A 15,284-nucleotide genomic window follows, 5' to 3' on the forward strand; every position below is an offset into this window, starting at 1 on the left:
GTAGTTTAACATATGAATAAAGTCAGACAAATCGAAAAGCAAGTGAGCAAAAACCTTGCAACGCAATAAATAGTCTTCAATTAAGGATTAATTCAGGTAGTTATTTCACAAAATCATAATGCACCTCAGGTTTATGTACTTTATGAATAAATAGGAGACCAAGTTAGAAAAACTATATTTTTAAACTTTATATTTTTATTTGTCATACAGGTGTTTTGGGGTGTTTTTTGAGCAGCAGGTTCCATTTGAACAAACCAAAAAACTTTGTTGTGGATTAAGATATTTTTCCCCCAATGTGGGAATTAAGTCCACGACAAAGCAGGTGTTAAAAGACTACAACGTACAACTTTCCTTCTCTTTGACTTCGCGATAAAGATTCCACTACATCATTTTATTTAATTATTATTATTTGTACTGTGATTAGAAAATGGCACGAACAAACCGTCTTATGTTTTTGTCTTTACAATTTCTGCACCAAATAAAGCAGATGCATCTAAAAGTCATGAACAATAAAATGTTCTACATAATGTTGAAATAAAAACAAAAAGAAAACAACTACGTACATTCAAAATGCAACATTGTATCAAGGCTCCATTAAATAACCATATTAACAGGCATAAGGGCTATTGTCATTGTCTTTCGAATTCCTTACCGCTCCTTCGCACTGACATTTGATTCTTTAGTACCAGCAGCAGTCTCAGCATCGTCTCTTGCCTTTTTCAAATGAGACACACTAGTCAGTGGTGGAAGTAAAGTAAGAGTAGCTACACGGAAAAATACAACCATTTGAAACCGCTAGGCCTCGTGTGCCCAAATCCCGCTTGTGCATTAACAGTTTATTCAAATCGTACAGGTAGCAGCGACACCCCCGCGGACTGGAGATGAAAGGGGCAGATGAAGTTTTTGGGAGGTGTTAGAGTAGACTTTGATGTGTCCACCACAGAGCTACTGCACTAGGCCCTCCTGAGGGGAAACGGGGTCGGGGACACGACCTCGCCGATGTCTGTGCTCTGTTTTGTTCCTGTTGTCTTGGCGATCGGCCATGACTCGAGCCCTCTCGCGCTCTCGTTTTCTCTCTCTCCTGGCCTCTTGGTTTTCTTTGCGGTTGTTGCGGTTCCGCCGATCGGTTCGATCGTTAAGCCTTTGTCCTATGTTGGGAAAAGACACTTTAGTCGTGCGTTTATGCAATCGAGTTTCACGTGAATCTAGCGTGATCTGAAAAGGCAACCGTGGGCCCATTTTGTACAACATACCAACAGTTGTGTCGTGGCAAGTACAGTTTACGGACCTCGCTATAATCTTCTTTACTTTCGCAGGAGCTAAGACTATTATGACTATAATCACCTTGCTTAACTCTTGCATCTTGGGGATTCCAAGTGCACAACCATGGTGAGCTCCAATGTAAAAACTGAACAATATCTGTTATTTCTCAATACATTTTTTTATGAAGTGCTGCATTAGATTGTTCTAAAGGTATTGACATATATTGCCTCTAAAATATATCAATCTATTTCTTTTGCTTATCTTATTTGAATTGAAAACACAACAATGGTGGGATTTCAATTCATCTTTCTAATTTGTTTGGTGTCATAATGGGTGCAGGTGAACTGGAATTTAGCCAAATGAATTTTGGTATTCTAAAAATCAACACCTGTCAATCACAACATAGAATTAACATTTATAGCCGTTTATATAGTTGCTCTCACAGTATTGAGAAATTTTACTCAATGTTGAGTAAATAGTTAGTACACAAAATATACAGGGTAGTAAAATAAATTAGATTTTTTTTTAACCATGCTTGCAAAGGCGTCCTGAGAATATCAACCAGTAGGGAGCAGTCTTTAACAGCATTTCCTTTGCCCAGCACATCAGCTGTTGCCTGAGATGAGCATGAGGCCATTGTTCAAAATAGAAAAACTGTTAAATAAACTCCTCCCAGCTCTTGCAACATGTCATAAACAGAACTAAGAGTTGTGGTATGCTGAAGGTTTATCTCTGCTTGAGCTATAGTACAGTATACAGTAATAATGATAATAACAAGATCCCGCCTCAGGGAGCTTGGAGACGGGATCGGCGAGCAAATGCAGAGGCCCTCGGAGGCTGCTGCTGCTGCTTCTGTTCATGTGTGAATATAGTATCGAGCAACACAGCCTGTCGGGCCTTTTGGCTGTCTACTATGGGGGGGATTGTGAAACTGCTGAAGTCGGCAGTAGGCACAAACCCAGGGGAGAGGGAGAAAGAGATTTTGCTCTGTCTACCCCCAGTCCACTACAACCCCCACGTTCGGACCCTCGTTTTTATTTTTATTTTTTGCGCTGAATCAAAAAGTTTGCATTTAACTCGTTCGCTGCCAATGATTATGTTTCAGTGTTATTGACGGCGTTAAACTGGGAGGGTTGGCAGCAAATGATGATATTTCACTGGCAATGACGTCATTACAAATTGTAAAACCGCAAAAAAATCAATGGACTAGTCCAAAAATTGATTGTTTGACTTCATCCATGAACTGCGAAATTAAAAACAAATTAATCCAACTGACTAGTACCAATGATCATGTTTCATTGCCGCTGATGACGATAGACGTCCAATCTATTTAAAGTGTGAAGGATGGCACATGTGATCATGCTTCAGCGCAATTGATAGTGTTAGAACGGATGGATTAGTAATTGTAAAACGACATCAAAATTAGACAGCATCTATCATTAAATCATTAGCGTAATTAGAGATCTGATCCATTTTAACTGACAGGGAACCTCCCATTTACAAAAGATCAGGTGTCTATGAAAACAATTTGTTGCGGTTGTAGTTTGCAATGGTGCATAATTAAATGAATCATGCTGAACGTAGTTTCAAATATTGTCTTGAGCTTTAATAATACTCCAATCTTTGTTGCAGACTGATATTTTTGTTGGGCATAAAATTTAGAATTTTGATCTTGCTCTTGTATTGGAGTTCAAAATATTCTGGAAGTGTACCATTGTGTGTAAGTGCATGTGCATAAACACACAGCAGTAGGTGGTAGGTACTTTATGGCCACCCACTATGCTGAGTACAATACAAAGTACTAATATTAAATGGTTGTATTCCACTGTATGTAGACCACAGTAAAGGAAAAGCGAGACGGATGGATGGAAGCATTGAAATCGGGTGCACTGACTCATTCGGGGTCTGCCCCCAGTCCTCTATAAACACAGGAAGTCCCCTACGCTCTCATTGTTTTTCCTCTCCTGACACCATAACTATTTACAACAAGTTGGCTGGATTAGTCATACTGTAGACCCCGTCCGTGCTATTGTGGAGCCAGAGGAGAAACCTAATTCATGTTGGGTGGACATGAGTGTTTACGCGTATGAAAAGCAACATGCATTTGGTTTGTCGGAACGGGTTTTGACGCGGTTTTTCTAAACAGTGTTTTGACAAGTGTGTGATGGGCGAGCAGTGAAACACCCCTGGAGGGTTTTGTAGTACTGTCAACAGAAAAAGTGCAAACTCTAACGCCAGATCTAAATACGTTACACCAGCGGGGGTCAGACTCGGGTTGGTTCGCGGGCCGAGTTAACGTCAACTCGATTTCATGTGGGCCGGACCATTTTAGATATAATATTTAGATTTTTTAAATAAATGGATTAAAAGAACTGGATTAAAACCCCTGAATATTCATTTTTTATAGATCTAAAACAATGTTTATTTTAGCTTTTTTTTAATATATTTTTTGATTTTACAAAATAATTTTTGAACTAAAAACACAGAAAAAATGATTTAAAAATTACAATTAGTGATTTAAAAGGGGAAAAATCAGGAAATTTAATATACATCAATACTCTTCATTTTAATTTGATCCTAAAACAGAAAGTCAGCACTCATGATTTACTTTCCCGGGCCACACAAAATGATGCGGCGGGCCAGATTTGGCCCCCGGGCCGCTACTTTGACACCTGTGCGTTACACTGTCAAATCTATAACAGAAGATGACAGCAAATGTTCCCAGGATAACAATTTTATAAAATAGGCATTCAGCTTTTAAAAAAAAAGTCTTTAGAAAGTCTGTGATACTAGAAATTATTCATTTTTTCCCGTCACTCAGGTTTAAAACAATTACAGTAGTTCCATGTGCAGAAAAATGTAATCTTTTGAGATGGCAGTGTGGTTCTTGTGTGTGTGTGTGTATATTTTTGTGCACCCCAACACATACACATTCTCACAGTGTGTTTTATTGATGGTTGCTGATGTCCGGGGAGCTTTTGGCGGGAGCTTAAAGGCTATGTTCTGCCAAACAAGAGCAATGCCAACAATGGTTGCCAGGATGTCACGATGAAGGATGTATGTGTGAGTCTCTATGTTTCCTGGGTGGTTTATTTGTATACCTCGCTGTAGCGGGTATGTTTATGCAATGGTTGGCGCTTGCATACTCAAGAGATAGTTGATTAGGTGCACAAGCATGTTCTGTCCTTTTTTTAAGCTTTGTGTAGCTCCTTCTGATTTGTTTTATAGTATTCTAATATTACGGCTACCATACTTAGAGTAATGTAAAGTGCATATGACTATATGTGTGTATATGTATGTGTCAGTGGGAGTTGAAAGGGTAAAGGGGGCAGGCACACGGTTTGTCCAGCTACAGAGATACAGAGGGGTGAACAGCAGGTCGATCGAAGGACAAATTAGGCTGCATTAACTTGAGAGAGATGATGGCGGATGAGGAAGTGTGTGTAAACATTCACAATCTTTAGTTGTGAATAACACTAAAGCGAAGCCAAGTTTCTCTTGTTTTCATTACATTTCCTTGAATCGTGCGATTGCTGTTTTTCAGGCAAATATTCATACAATTGGAAGGCATTTTCTATTAGTTACATCAAATATGAAACAGGAGAGTCAATTTTTTACAGGACAAGTTCCTAAAACATCTGCCACTGGTGTTTTATGACACTGGATGAAGCACGGAAATGTCTGCATTTGTATTTACCAATGTTATTAATTTTAAAGATGACCTTCAAGTGAATGAAATATTTTATTCAGTCGGTGAAAGATGAAGTTACAATTAACGCTTCTGTTGTTTTCCTGTATGTCTCTTTGTGGTTATTGGTTTTCCTATGTATACTTTGTATGGTAGCATATGTTTAATTTCCTTTGTAAGTCATTTTGTTCTGTGCTCACAGCAGGAACCTGAGATAGGAAAACAAAGTCAAATTGTGTTTTCAGTTCTTTCCATATTATGTTCCTACTATATATGGAGCTAATTATAGAAAAAAAGGGAAAAAAGGGAAGATGATGTGGAGCGCTTAAGCAATGTGAAGGTGATGAGAAAAAAAAGGGTGAAAGTGGCGATGAAAATGGGAGGAGGATGTATCGGTGAGGATTACAGGGAACACTCTGAGGTCAGAGCACTGACCCTCTAGCGTGTGCAGAACGTAAACAGCGTGGAGAGGATGCGTGGAAACAGATAATTAGCTCTCATTCACCGCAGATCCCCCAAGAGCCACCGCTTAAACAACAAATAAACAGATAGTACCATATTCTATTTTTTCTCTCTTTCTCCCCAAATTTAGAAAATATTATCCAGACAGATAGATAATATAAAATTCATATATATTGATATATATTGGGACAGCCCCTAGTGCAGTGAAGTCATGAACAAATAAAACTGATGAAAACAAATAATAAATTAAAAGAGAGTACACTACAAAGACACATAATTAATGGAGTTTTTTTGGCATATATTTTTCAATATTTTCCAATTTGATACCTTCAAATAAATAAATAATAAGAAAAAGGGCCAATGGTTCAGAAATGTTTTTTTTCCTCAACATTGAATATCTCGGAATATCAGGATTTTATCATAAGTGATCCTTAATATCATTTAAAGAGTTTGCCAACCTGCTGAAAGCTCTGCTTGTAAGCAGCAAAGTAAAAACAAAACAAAAAAACTACCACTGAATGCCTTTCATTTCCTTTGGCGGCACTGCATTTAAAAAAAAAAGTATAGATATGCCTAGGATTTCGCCACATGGGCTTAAGAAAAGCATTATTAGTTAATCACTACATCGACAAATGTAAACTAAAACACTACTGATGCAACGCAAAAGCCATACACAGCGGTACCAATACTCAGAGATGGTGGCCAACTTGATACAACTTTGCCTACTTACATTCGGCACATGTTACAACACTGTGGCTTCATAGTATTAGTGTGAATAATAAACTGGCATGCCAGCAGTCCAGACCTCTTTCCTGTTGAAAATGTGTGTCCTCATTGTTAAATGCAAAATTCAACAATAGAGTAATGTACATCACGCAAAAATGGGAAACAATTCCGCTATCTATAAAAGCTTCAAAAATGGAAGTCCTCAATTCTCAAATGCTTCTTGACTGTTGTTAAAAGTAATGGTAATTTTACACAATGACATCATTATTTTATTTTTCATTTCTTTTTTTAAAATGAATTTGACAGTTTTTTTTATTTTTCTATATATGTTCAGTGTTTTATTTCATTTATTTCACCGCAAAGGGTATTCATATCCCAGTATAAAAACAATTTTAAAAGTCAAAAAAGAAAAAAATAATAATAAAGAGAAATAAGAGTATGAAATAATATGAAGCCAACAAAAATACCAGTTTTCAATGCGCAGATCTATTTGCTATGGGTTAGCTCTGCATGCAGTTCTGTAAGATTTTATGCCTGACACTCACTTTCTGAACCAGATGCCCTTCACATAAATCTAAACATCAGACTCTGTATAGCAGTGGAGCAGCTACATAGGTACCCAGACACTAACAAACATCTGGCTCGCACTGGAACTTCTCGAAAATCCCACTCTCAGTTTGAAGCTGTCATGATGAAAAAATAAGTTTTATTATGCTTTTTTGTTAATCCGGAAACACCATCAGATATTGGCAACATGCAGAGATTTACTATATGTTCTAAAGATGGAAACAGAAGGTCATAGCATACGTATTTTTTTTTAGCGTATGGTTTGATTAACAGCCCATAAAGGGCCAGGCTTTTACTTTGGAAAAAACGTTTTTGTTATTTTACTCAGTCAGAACGGATTGCCATCTTTATTTCATAGAGGTGTTAACGGTCGATGGCCATTACGACCATAGGAAGTAATTCCCATGTTGTTGTTTTATTAATTGAGATTTTTTTGTCTAGCCTTTCTTATTGCAAAAACATATGCAACTTGCAGTGTGAATGGAATGCGTCTACGACCTGGCACGTTTGCACACTCCGTAACATAATTCAAGATTCCCTCTCACATACACTAGTCAAACGCTCGCATGTATACTAGTTAAACGCTCTCACACAGTATACTGAAACGCTTGTTGCTTAAACATACAAGTCAAAGACGTTCATACGAATAAGGTATGTACAATATCTCACCATGTGAGTCTCTTCGCAAATGCAATTTTGAGGATTTTGTACTACCGGACCTCACATTTTTATTAACCTGATTGATTCCCATGCAACATGAAAAGGAAAAAGTATTTGTATTATCACGAGAGACGGCTGTGTTCGAGTGTCACGGCAGAGAATCGGTTGTGTGACACAAAAGAAGCCTTGAAGAAAGACACTATTACGTTTTTGCAATGCATTTGTCTGAAATTGTGTATTGGTTTGTGAGTGTGTATTGGCAGCTGTGGGGATAAACTAATACTGATCCCCTGGTCGCCGCGTGCCTCCCCGGGGGAGGATGTTGATGTTGGGCTGGCTGTTTCTGCTCCAGAGTGAACTGCTTTTCTGCAGCATCACACACGTGTTTGTTCTGTAAATGTGAGGCCCCAGAGGGCTGGATCTCAGCTTGTCTGCGATCTGTCATTTAACACTACAGAGCCCTGCTACAAAACAACCAGCTGTAGCCACCAAGCACCTCAGCAACCGCACACACAGTTGACACAGAAAACAAAGCATAGGGATTTATATAGCGACAAGTCTGTCGGAGGGCACTTTTCTCTCCATTCTACGGAAATGATCATGTTTACCCGGTTGGTAGTTTGCAGTCCTACTGTTTTTAAATCCCAAGAGAACTCGTGGGAATCGTACAATATCCCCATTGCGACACCATGCATGCCCCGTGCTCGCCCCAACCCCAACTGTCCTCCCCTCTACCCACAAAGGCAATCCTCTGAGTAAACAGTTCTAGTCCTGAGCGGAAGAAGGACTGGCTGTGATTGTAAAAGCAGAGAGGTCTGCACTTCACAATAACAGCTAAAACTAGCCGACTGGTTGTCAGAAACAATGACCTGTCAAATTTGTTTTTGACCAGGTTTTACAGGTACTACATTTGTCAGTTCCTACAAAGCCCAAAACATGCTGTCTTTCGGGCAACATATGGTCTGATGTAACGGTACCACACAATTCAATTGTTGTTTTTCTTCTTTTAGCACATGCACAGTGCTCTTTTCCAGACAATAAGCAAATGGAATGATACATTTCTATGTGGACTCTTATTTTGTCCTCAACACTGTTCACTCACCTGGACATTTTCTTCTTTTGACCAAACACTCTTTGGTCTCAGACGTTTCAGGACATGGTGTGCCAAAGGGCGATGGGTACTGCAGCACCTGCCGTGTGCGGGTCTCCTGCCACCTTCTAAAGGCGCACGTTCTACCAAATCGAGAACAGGGACTCCACTCACTCCATGCAGTCACTTCGCAGTGCACTAAAGGGAAAAATGAGAAGGAGGATTCGGATGTGTAAAACTCTTGTGCTCAGATAATCCAATGGCTCCACTTTGGCTGTTGTAATATGGATGAGCAATACAGTTGTTCAAACCATTTCTCGTGTCTTTTTTAAAATTTATTTATTTATTTTTTACAAAAGGCAAATCACTTGCAGATTACTTTATTTCTCATTCTAGTCTAGAGTGAATTGTGATAATTAAAATGTCCTGTTAAAACTGATACCACTCAAGCATAATGAACCTGGTTGCTTTGTTTGGTTAGGCATGGAACATATCATCTACACCAGGGGTGTCAGACTCGGGTTGGTTCGCAGGCCGCGTTAACGTCAACTCGATTTCATGTGGGCCGGACCATTTTAAATATAATATTTAGTTAGATTTTTTTTATATAAATGGATTAAAAGAACTGGATTAAAAGCCCTGAATATTCAGGTTATTTTATAGATCTAAAACAATGTTTATTTTAGCTTTTTTTAAATATATTTTTAGATTTTACAAAATGATTATTGAAATGAAAAAACAGAAAAAAATGATCGAAAAATTACAATTATTCATTTAAAAAGGGGGAAAATCAGTAAATTTAATATACATCTATATATGACTCTTCATTTTAATTTGATCCTAAAGCAGAAAGTCGTCACTCATGATTTACTTTCCCGGGCCACACAAAATGATGCGGCGGGCCAGATTTGGCCCCCGGGCCGCCACTTTGACACATGTGATCTACACACTAATGCACATTCTGGTGTGGCCTATCAAAAGCGCTACGTAAGGATAAAGACATGCACCTTCATTAAATAGATCATCTGAAGATTTCTGATGCACGTCTTCGGCAAACTTCACTAGCACGAGTCACATTTTTTTGCATCATATCCCAAAACGGTATGACGGGAAAAATCAGTATGGTGTGTTGCGACATAGAACTGTATCATGTTTTCAATTAAACCATCGTATTGGAACAAGTTGTGGTAAGGATTTATTTTTTGGTTAAATTGTCATGCGATGATGTTGTGTACATGACTCACCTTGTGGTACGCACTCCATTAGTTTGTCATTGAGCTCATAGTCATCTGGACAGATGCGGTGGCATCGCCCATTGAGCTTGTACAGGCCCGGCTGGCACCTTGTACATGTCTCACTGTTTACACATAACTCACACTCTGCATTGCATTCTGCAAAGATATAAGAGAAAATGATCAGTACTCATTTCACACGCTTTATGGATCATCTTTGTGCCATTACCAACTTGCAAATGGCGTACGTTGGGAAGACGTTGGTCATATATAAGGAGCTTCCTACTCAATGGAAGAAATGCTACAAGGTACTCACTGGGAACACACTCCCTTTGCGTATCGCTGCGGACCAGCCCCTCAGGGCAGGTCTCTTGGCACTTGCCCAGGTGAAGGTAGAACCCTATCCGACAGCGTGTGCAGAAGTTCTTGTTGAAGCAGGAGTCACACTCCGACCTGCACTCTTGACAGAGAAACACAGACCAACCACTGATATGAATTTAAATTTTACAAATCATTGTGTTTTTTCTCTTTGTTATATGTATATGGGATGTCACTTTGAATGTGTTATGTGTTTACGAGTATACCCTGTAGCACATTGAAGACATTTTATTTAATTATTGCTGATCCATCAAATGATTTAACGTTGCTAAAGTGATAGTTAAGATATTTGATGTGCTTGTGGTGATTTTTTTAAAATCCTATATTTCCATTTAATTCATCCCCACAAATGTCTAATATGCTCTGTTCCATTTGTGTTCATTTACAACAGGTATTGCGGAGTGGCTTACTTGTGCACGTATTTCTTTCTGGTGAGCGAGTGCCATAATAGCCCGGAGGACAGGAAGTCATGCACACCCCGATCTGCTTCATCCTAATCCTCTCCAAATGCATGAAGTAGCGTGGCTTGCAGGAAAGGCAGCCATTGTAGTCTGAGCAGGTAAGACAGGCACCCTGCTGGCACCCTGAACTCACACTTGAGTTCTCTGTTGAGAAGAATAGTAATAGAATTTTACAATCCTGGTGGTAGACAGCAGATTTTTTTTTGCGATGCAAGCCCATCTTGTATCAACAATTACAAATAAAAGAAAATATTAGACCTGGTCAAGGGTTGACCTTTATTAAATAAGTGCTCTTATGTAGGTGAAAGTAATATGGAGGTAGAAACGGCCAAGGCATTAATTAGATGGTCATGATTCTACTAGCTTGAGGGAGGCATTCATGTGGGCTGATATCTAATGCAATGCAACAGGTCCCAGTAGTGTTGTGGTCAGAGAATGTATTCATTTTTGGCTTCTAATTAGCCATCAAATGTTCCCCTTTAAGTGATGAGTGAAATACAAAATTGTGTATTTTGAGAATAATGTAATGAATCTTGCAAACATACACAGAATAAGAACAGTGATTCAGTATGGGGATTACTGTTTGTCTAAAATCCTGTTTGCCATATATAGTAATATATCCACAATTTAACCCTAAAATGGTGTTTATTATGGGAGATTAAACATAGCAGTAGCTTTGTATTAACTGACAAAGAAAAACAATTGACATTTGTCAACTGAAAAAATGTAAGCAGGTTATTTTTAGTAAATTGAATTCAATATAGCAAAAAATTTTTTTATTACAATTGAGGATGGACAATTAGTAGTTCTGATTATACTAAAGTTGATATATTATTAATATTATTTAAATTGAGGCCTATTTTAGATGTAAATTGATGGCACAACAAATGTTGTTATTGTTATTAAATGTTTTATTTTGAGGATGCAATAATGATACATATTGCGAAAGATAGAAACATTTTCCTATGTTGTACCGCCTTGTGCCCAGCTAGTCTTGTCTAAAATCCAGAAGTCTTAAGATTGAAGAAAATACAACCATATGAAGCTCAATTTTCAGTCCTCTTTCAACCCTGGAGGCATTTTCCTCCAAATAATGTTTTCTAGTGGTCCTTTCAAGTCCTTTCTTATGATGGATGAAACCAAATCATGCTAGATAATGAGATGTTTAAAAAAGAGACATATTTTGGAGGGGGGGATTGCGCTACAGATGGCAAGGATAAAACATCACTCCAAAGACTTATTATTGTACTGTAGATCAGACGTACTTTTCTGCCACGCTGGCGGGGAATACATGATGAGATAATGTTATTATTACGGGCTACGACTAACTAATTTCTTCTCATTCTGACTCCCTTTGAACATGTGTAATCTGCTCGGAACTATGCCGATTGTTGAAAAGTCTTTTTTTTTCTTTCAATTTTTGTAATGTGTTTATATGAGTAATCAATCAATCCATCCTTCCGTCCAGCAATCCGTCAGTCAATCAATCATTCAATCGATCGATTGATTGATCGATTAGTCGGTCAATCAGTAAATTAATCCAACTTGCTTTGTAATGTGTTTAGAAAAGGAAGTTGTATGTAATTATGCCACCCGATGTTTCAGTGGTTCTTCGGCTTGACTTGGGTGCGGTCAGTACGGGTTCGATTCCCACTTTGTGGCGGTGTGATTGTTAGCCTGAGGGGTTGTCCGTCAGTATTATTGTGCCTTGCGATTGGGTGGCAAACAATTTGGGGTGTCCCCCACCTGCTGACAGTGGTTGGCTGGGACGAGTTCCCGCGCCACCCACGACCCTTGACCCTTGTGATGAATGAGTTGTATGTTAAACATATTGGATCCGTGACATACAAAGAGCTGAGCACATGAGCGTTATTACGTCATTTCACAGTCATTTAATTGAAACAATAGGTAGAGGACTAGTCAGGGCATGTTTGATTCAGTCCACGGACTGCAACGGAGCGCCGTCTGGCTCATTGTGACCACTAGGGAGCGACTGGAACCAGTATAGTACTCAGCATCATGCACAAGAGCACAGCACCACAATTAACAAACCGCCAATTAGGGCATTCTTAAACTAATGTATACCTCACTGAAATTATAGGTGGGCCATTTTATACGACGTTTGAACCATTAAATGAAATCCTTAAACCGTAAACCCGTACAGACCTTTGGTCATATTACAACCAATGTACTGTAAATGAAGTAAATTGGTGCAGGCTGAACTCTGATGGAAATTGACAGCAATAAAACAATATTGCTGATAACTACTACTACTACACCTACTCCTAATCCTCCTACTACTACAACTACCACTACTGCTACTACTTCTACCACGACTACTACTACTACCACTACTCCTAATCCTACTACTACTACAACTACCACTACTGCTACTACTTCTACCACAACGACTACGACTACGACGACTACTACTACTGCTACTACTACTGCTACTACTACTACTACTACTACTACTACTATTACAGCTACTATTACAGCTACTATTACAGCTACTATTACAGCTGCTACTACTACTACTACTACAGCTACTCCTACAGCTACTACTACTACCACCACTACTACTACATTTACCACGACTGCCCACTAATGATAATAGCAATACTAATCATCATCACCGTTATTAAAATGATTTCAAATGGTCATTTTTATGAGTTTTGTGCAAGGGTTTAAATAAGCTTTAATAACAATGTAGTTGAATAAGAATACTCCAAGTATATTCCATGTTGGTGTGAGCGTGTGTGCGTGTGTGTTCTTACGTCTTTGTTGCCGGTGCCTGGAGGTGCTGTGCTGCTGACATCCAGTATAATCCATGCAGTGCAAGATGATCAAAACAAAGGATATCAGTTGTAATTGCATAGTAGCCCAAAGATGAGAGCGGTAAAAGCCAATGTCAATGTTCACCCGAGCACGAAGCGGGTCAAAGAATCCCTTTTGTTGAGTGTGTTTGACTCCTTTTAGACACAAGTGTTCCCCCAACAATGTGGTGACATGTTGTAATGAAAGTGCACAGTGGCCCAATGTTGCTTGGGCCGCTTGGACTTGAACATCCTGCACAGGAGCTTCATAGGTGCAAAGAAAGGCCTAAAGATACCGAGTCGGGCATCCCAGAGAATCCCCCCAAATGAAAAAGAGCCAATATCATCTGGCCGAAGACTCTGAAAACGAAGATATTAAGATATTATATCCATCTGGATAACACCAAGTGGCCTCCTTCGCGTGCTCTTTTGCCGCTGCGCGGTGACGCGCCGTGCGTCCCGGTGCGTCCCGGTGCGTCCCGCTGCTGGTGGCGCGCGGATGGACTCCCCGTCATTCAGCATCAAAAGTTACCAAACACACTCGCACAGAAAAGCCGGACAGCCATTCGTGAGCGCACAATACTCAAATAGGTTGAGAGCTCCAACTCGTGCGTCCTCTCGGTGCCAAAGACATCTAAAAAGTACATCTCCGCACTTTAAGCGCTTTTTTGGCTTTGCGTTGCGTGCACGAGTCATTCACTCCCCTCCTCTCTCTTTCTCTCTCTCTTCTCTCTCCCTTGTCTCTCTCCCTGGTCTCTCCCTTCTGCCCCTCTCTCTCTCCCTCCATCTCTCTTTCCTCTCACTCTTCTCCTCTCTCTCTTTTTCTCTCTTTCTATCGCTCTCCTCCTCTCTCTCTTTCTTTCTCTTGTCTCTCTTTCTATCGCTCTCCTCCTCTCTCTTTCTCTCTCTCCTTTTCTCTCTTTCTATCTCTCTCCTCCTCTCCCTCTTTCTCTCTCTTTCTCTCTCTTGTTTCTCTCTTTCTCTTGTCTCTCTCTTTCTCTCTCTTGTCTCTCTCTTTCTCTCTTCTCCCCCCCCTCTCTCTCTCTCTCTCTCTCTCTCTCTCTCTCTCTCTCTCTCTCTCTCTCTCTCTCTCTCTCTCTCTCTCTCTCTCTCTTTTTCTCTCTTTCTCTCTTTCTCTCTTTGTCTCTCTTGTCTCTCTCTTTCCTCTCTCTTTCCTCTCTCTTGTCTCTCTCTTGTCTCTCTCTCTTCTCTCTCTCCCTCCCCCCCCCTCTCTCTCTCTCTCTCTCTCTCTCTCTTCTCCCCCCCCTCTCTCTCTCTCCTCTCTCTCCTCTCTCTCCTCTCTCCTCTCTCCTCTCTCTCCTCTCTCTGGCTCTCTCTCTCTTTTTCTCTCTCTCTCTTTCTCTCTCTCTCCTCCTCTCTCTCCTCCTCTCTCTCCCTCCCTCTCTCCCTTCTTCTTATTCCCTCTTGCTCTCTGCCCCCTCCCTCTCTCTCTGTCACCCCCTCCACACACGAGCTCTAAAGTTTATTTAAGGGGCATAAGCACCCCCCATGTCAGAGAAAAAGAGAGAGAGTTTGCAGATTCCCTGGGCCCCTTGCCTCCCATTGTGTATATAGTGCCTTACTTTTCATTGTTGGCATCATTAGAAAGTGAAAGTAAAACTTGTTTGAAATTTTGTAATCCCTTCAATAGCACATCACTTTGTAACCCTTATTCCAGAATTGTAACCTAAGTAGTACATACTGACCCACAATATTGAAATTTGGTATAACTGAGCATACATACAGCTCAATAATAATTTGTTAAAAATGTTATATTTGAAGAACAAAAAGCAAAAATAACAGTGAAAATATATATATTATTTTACAAAGCTCTCCCCAGCCATTGAAATAACATGAACTAATTGGCTCTGTATAAACATAATAATACATTGGCGACTCATTAAAATTGGAACATTCCCAAATTCATCTAAATAGTACCCT

General features: G+C 39.6%; 1 protein-coding gene across 1 annotated transcript; it reads right to left on the reverse strand.

Moving 5' to 3' along the window:
• Positions 1-108: 108 nt before the first annotated feature.
• Positions 109-14,350, reverse strand: rspo3 (R-spondin 3). Its single transcript, XM_077598155.1, has 6 exons — positions 13,305-14,350; positions 10,477-10,671; positions 10,005-10,148; positions 9,701-9,847; positions 8,469-8,654; positions 109-1,148 (listed from the first exon to the last, which is right to left on the reverse strand). Exons 1-6 carry the CDS (start codon positions 13,402-13,404, stop codon positions 946-948), a joined length of 975 nt encoding a protein of 324 aa, XP_077454281.1. The 5' UTR covers positions 13,405-14,350; the 3' UTR covers positions 109-945.
• Positions 14,351-15,284: the final 934 nt, after the last annotated feature.

The sequence above is a fragment of the Stigmatopora argus genome, chromosome 4 (genome assembly GCF_051989625.1).
Source record: "Stigmatopora argus isolate UIUO_Sarg chromosome 4, RoL_Sarg_1.0, whole genome shotgun sequence".
NCBI lineage: Eukaryota > Metazoa > Chordata > Actinopteri > Syngnathiformes > Syngnathidae > Stigmatopora > Stigmatopora argus.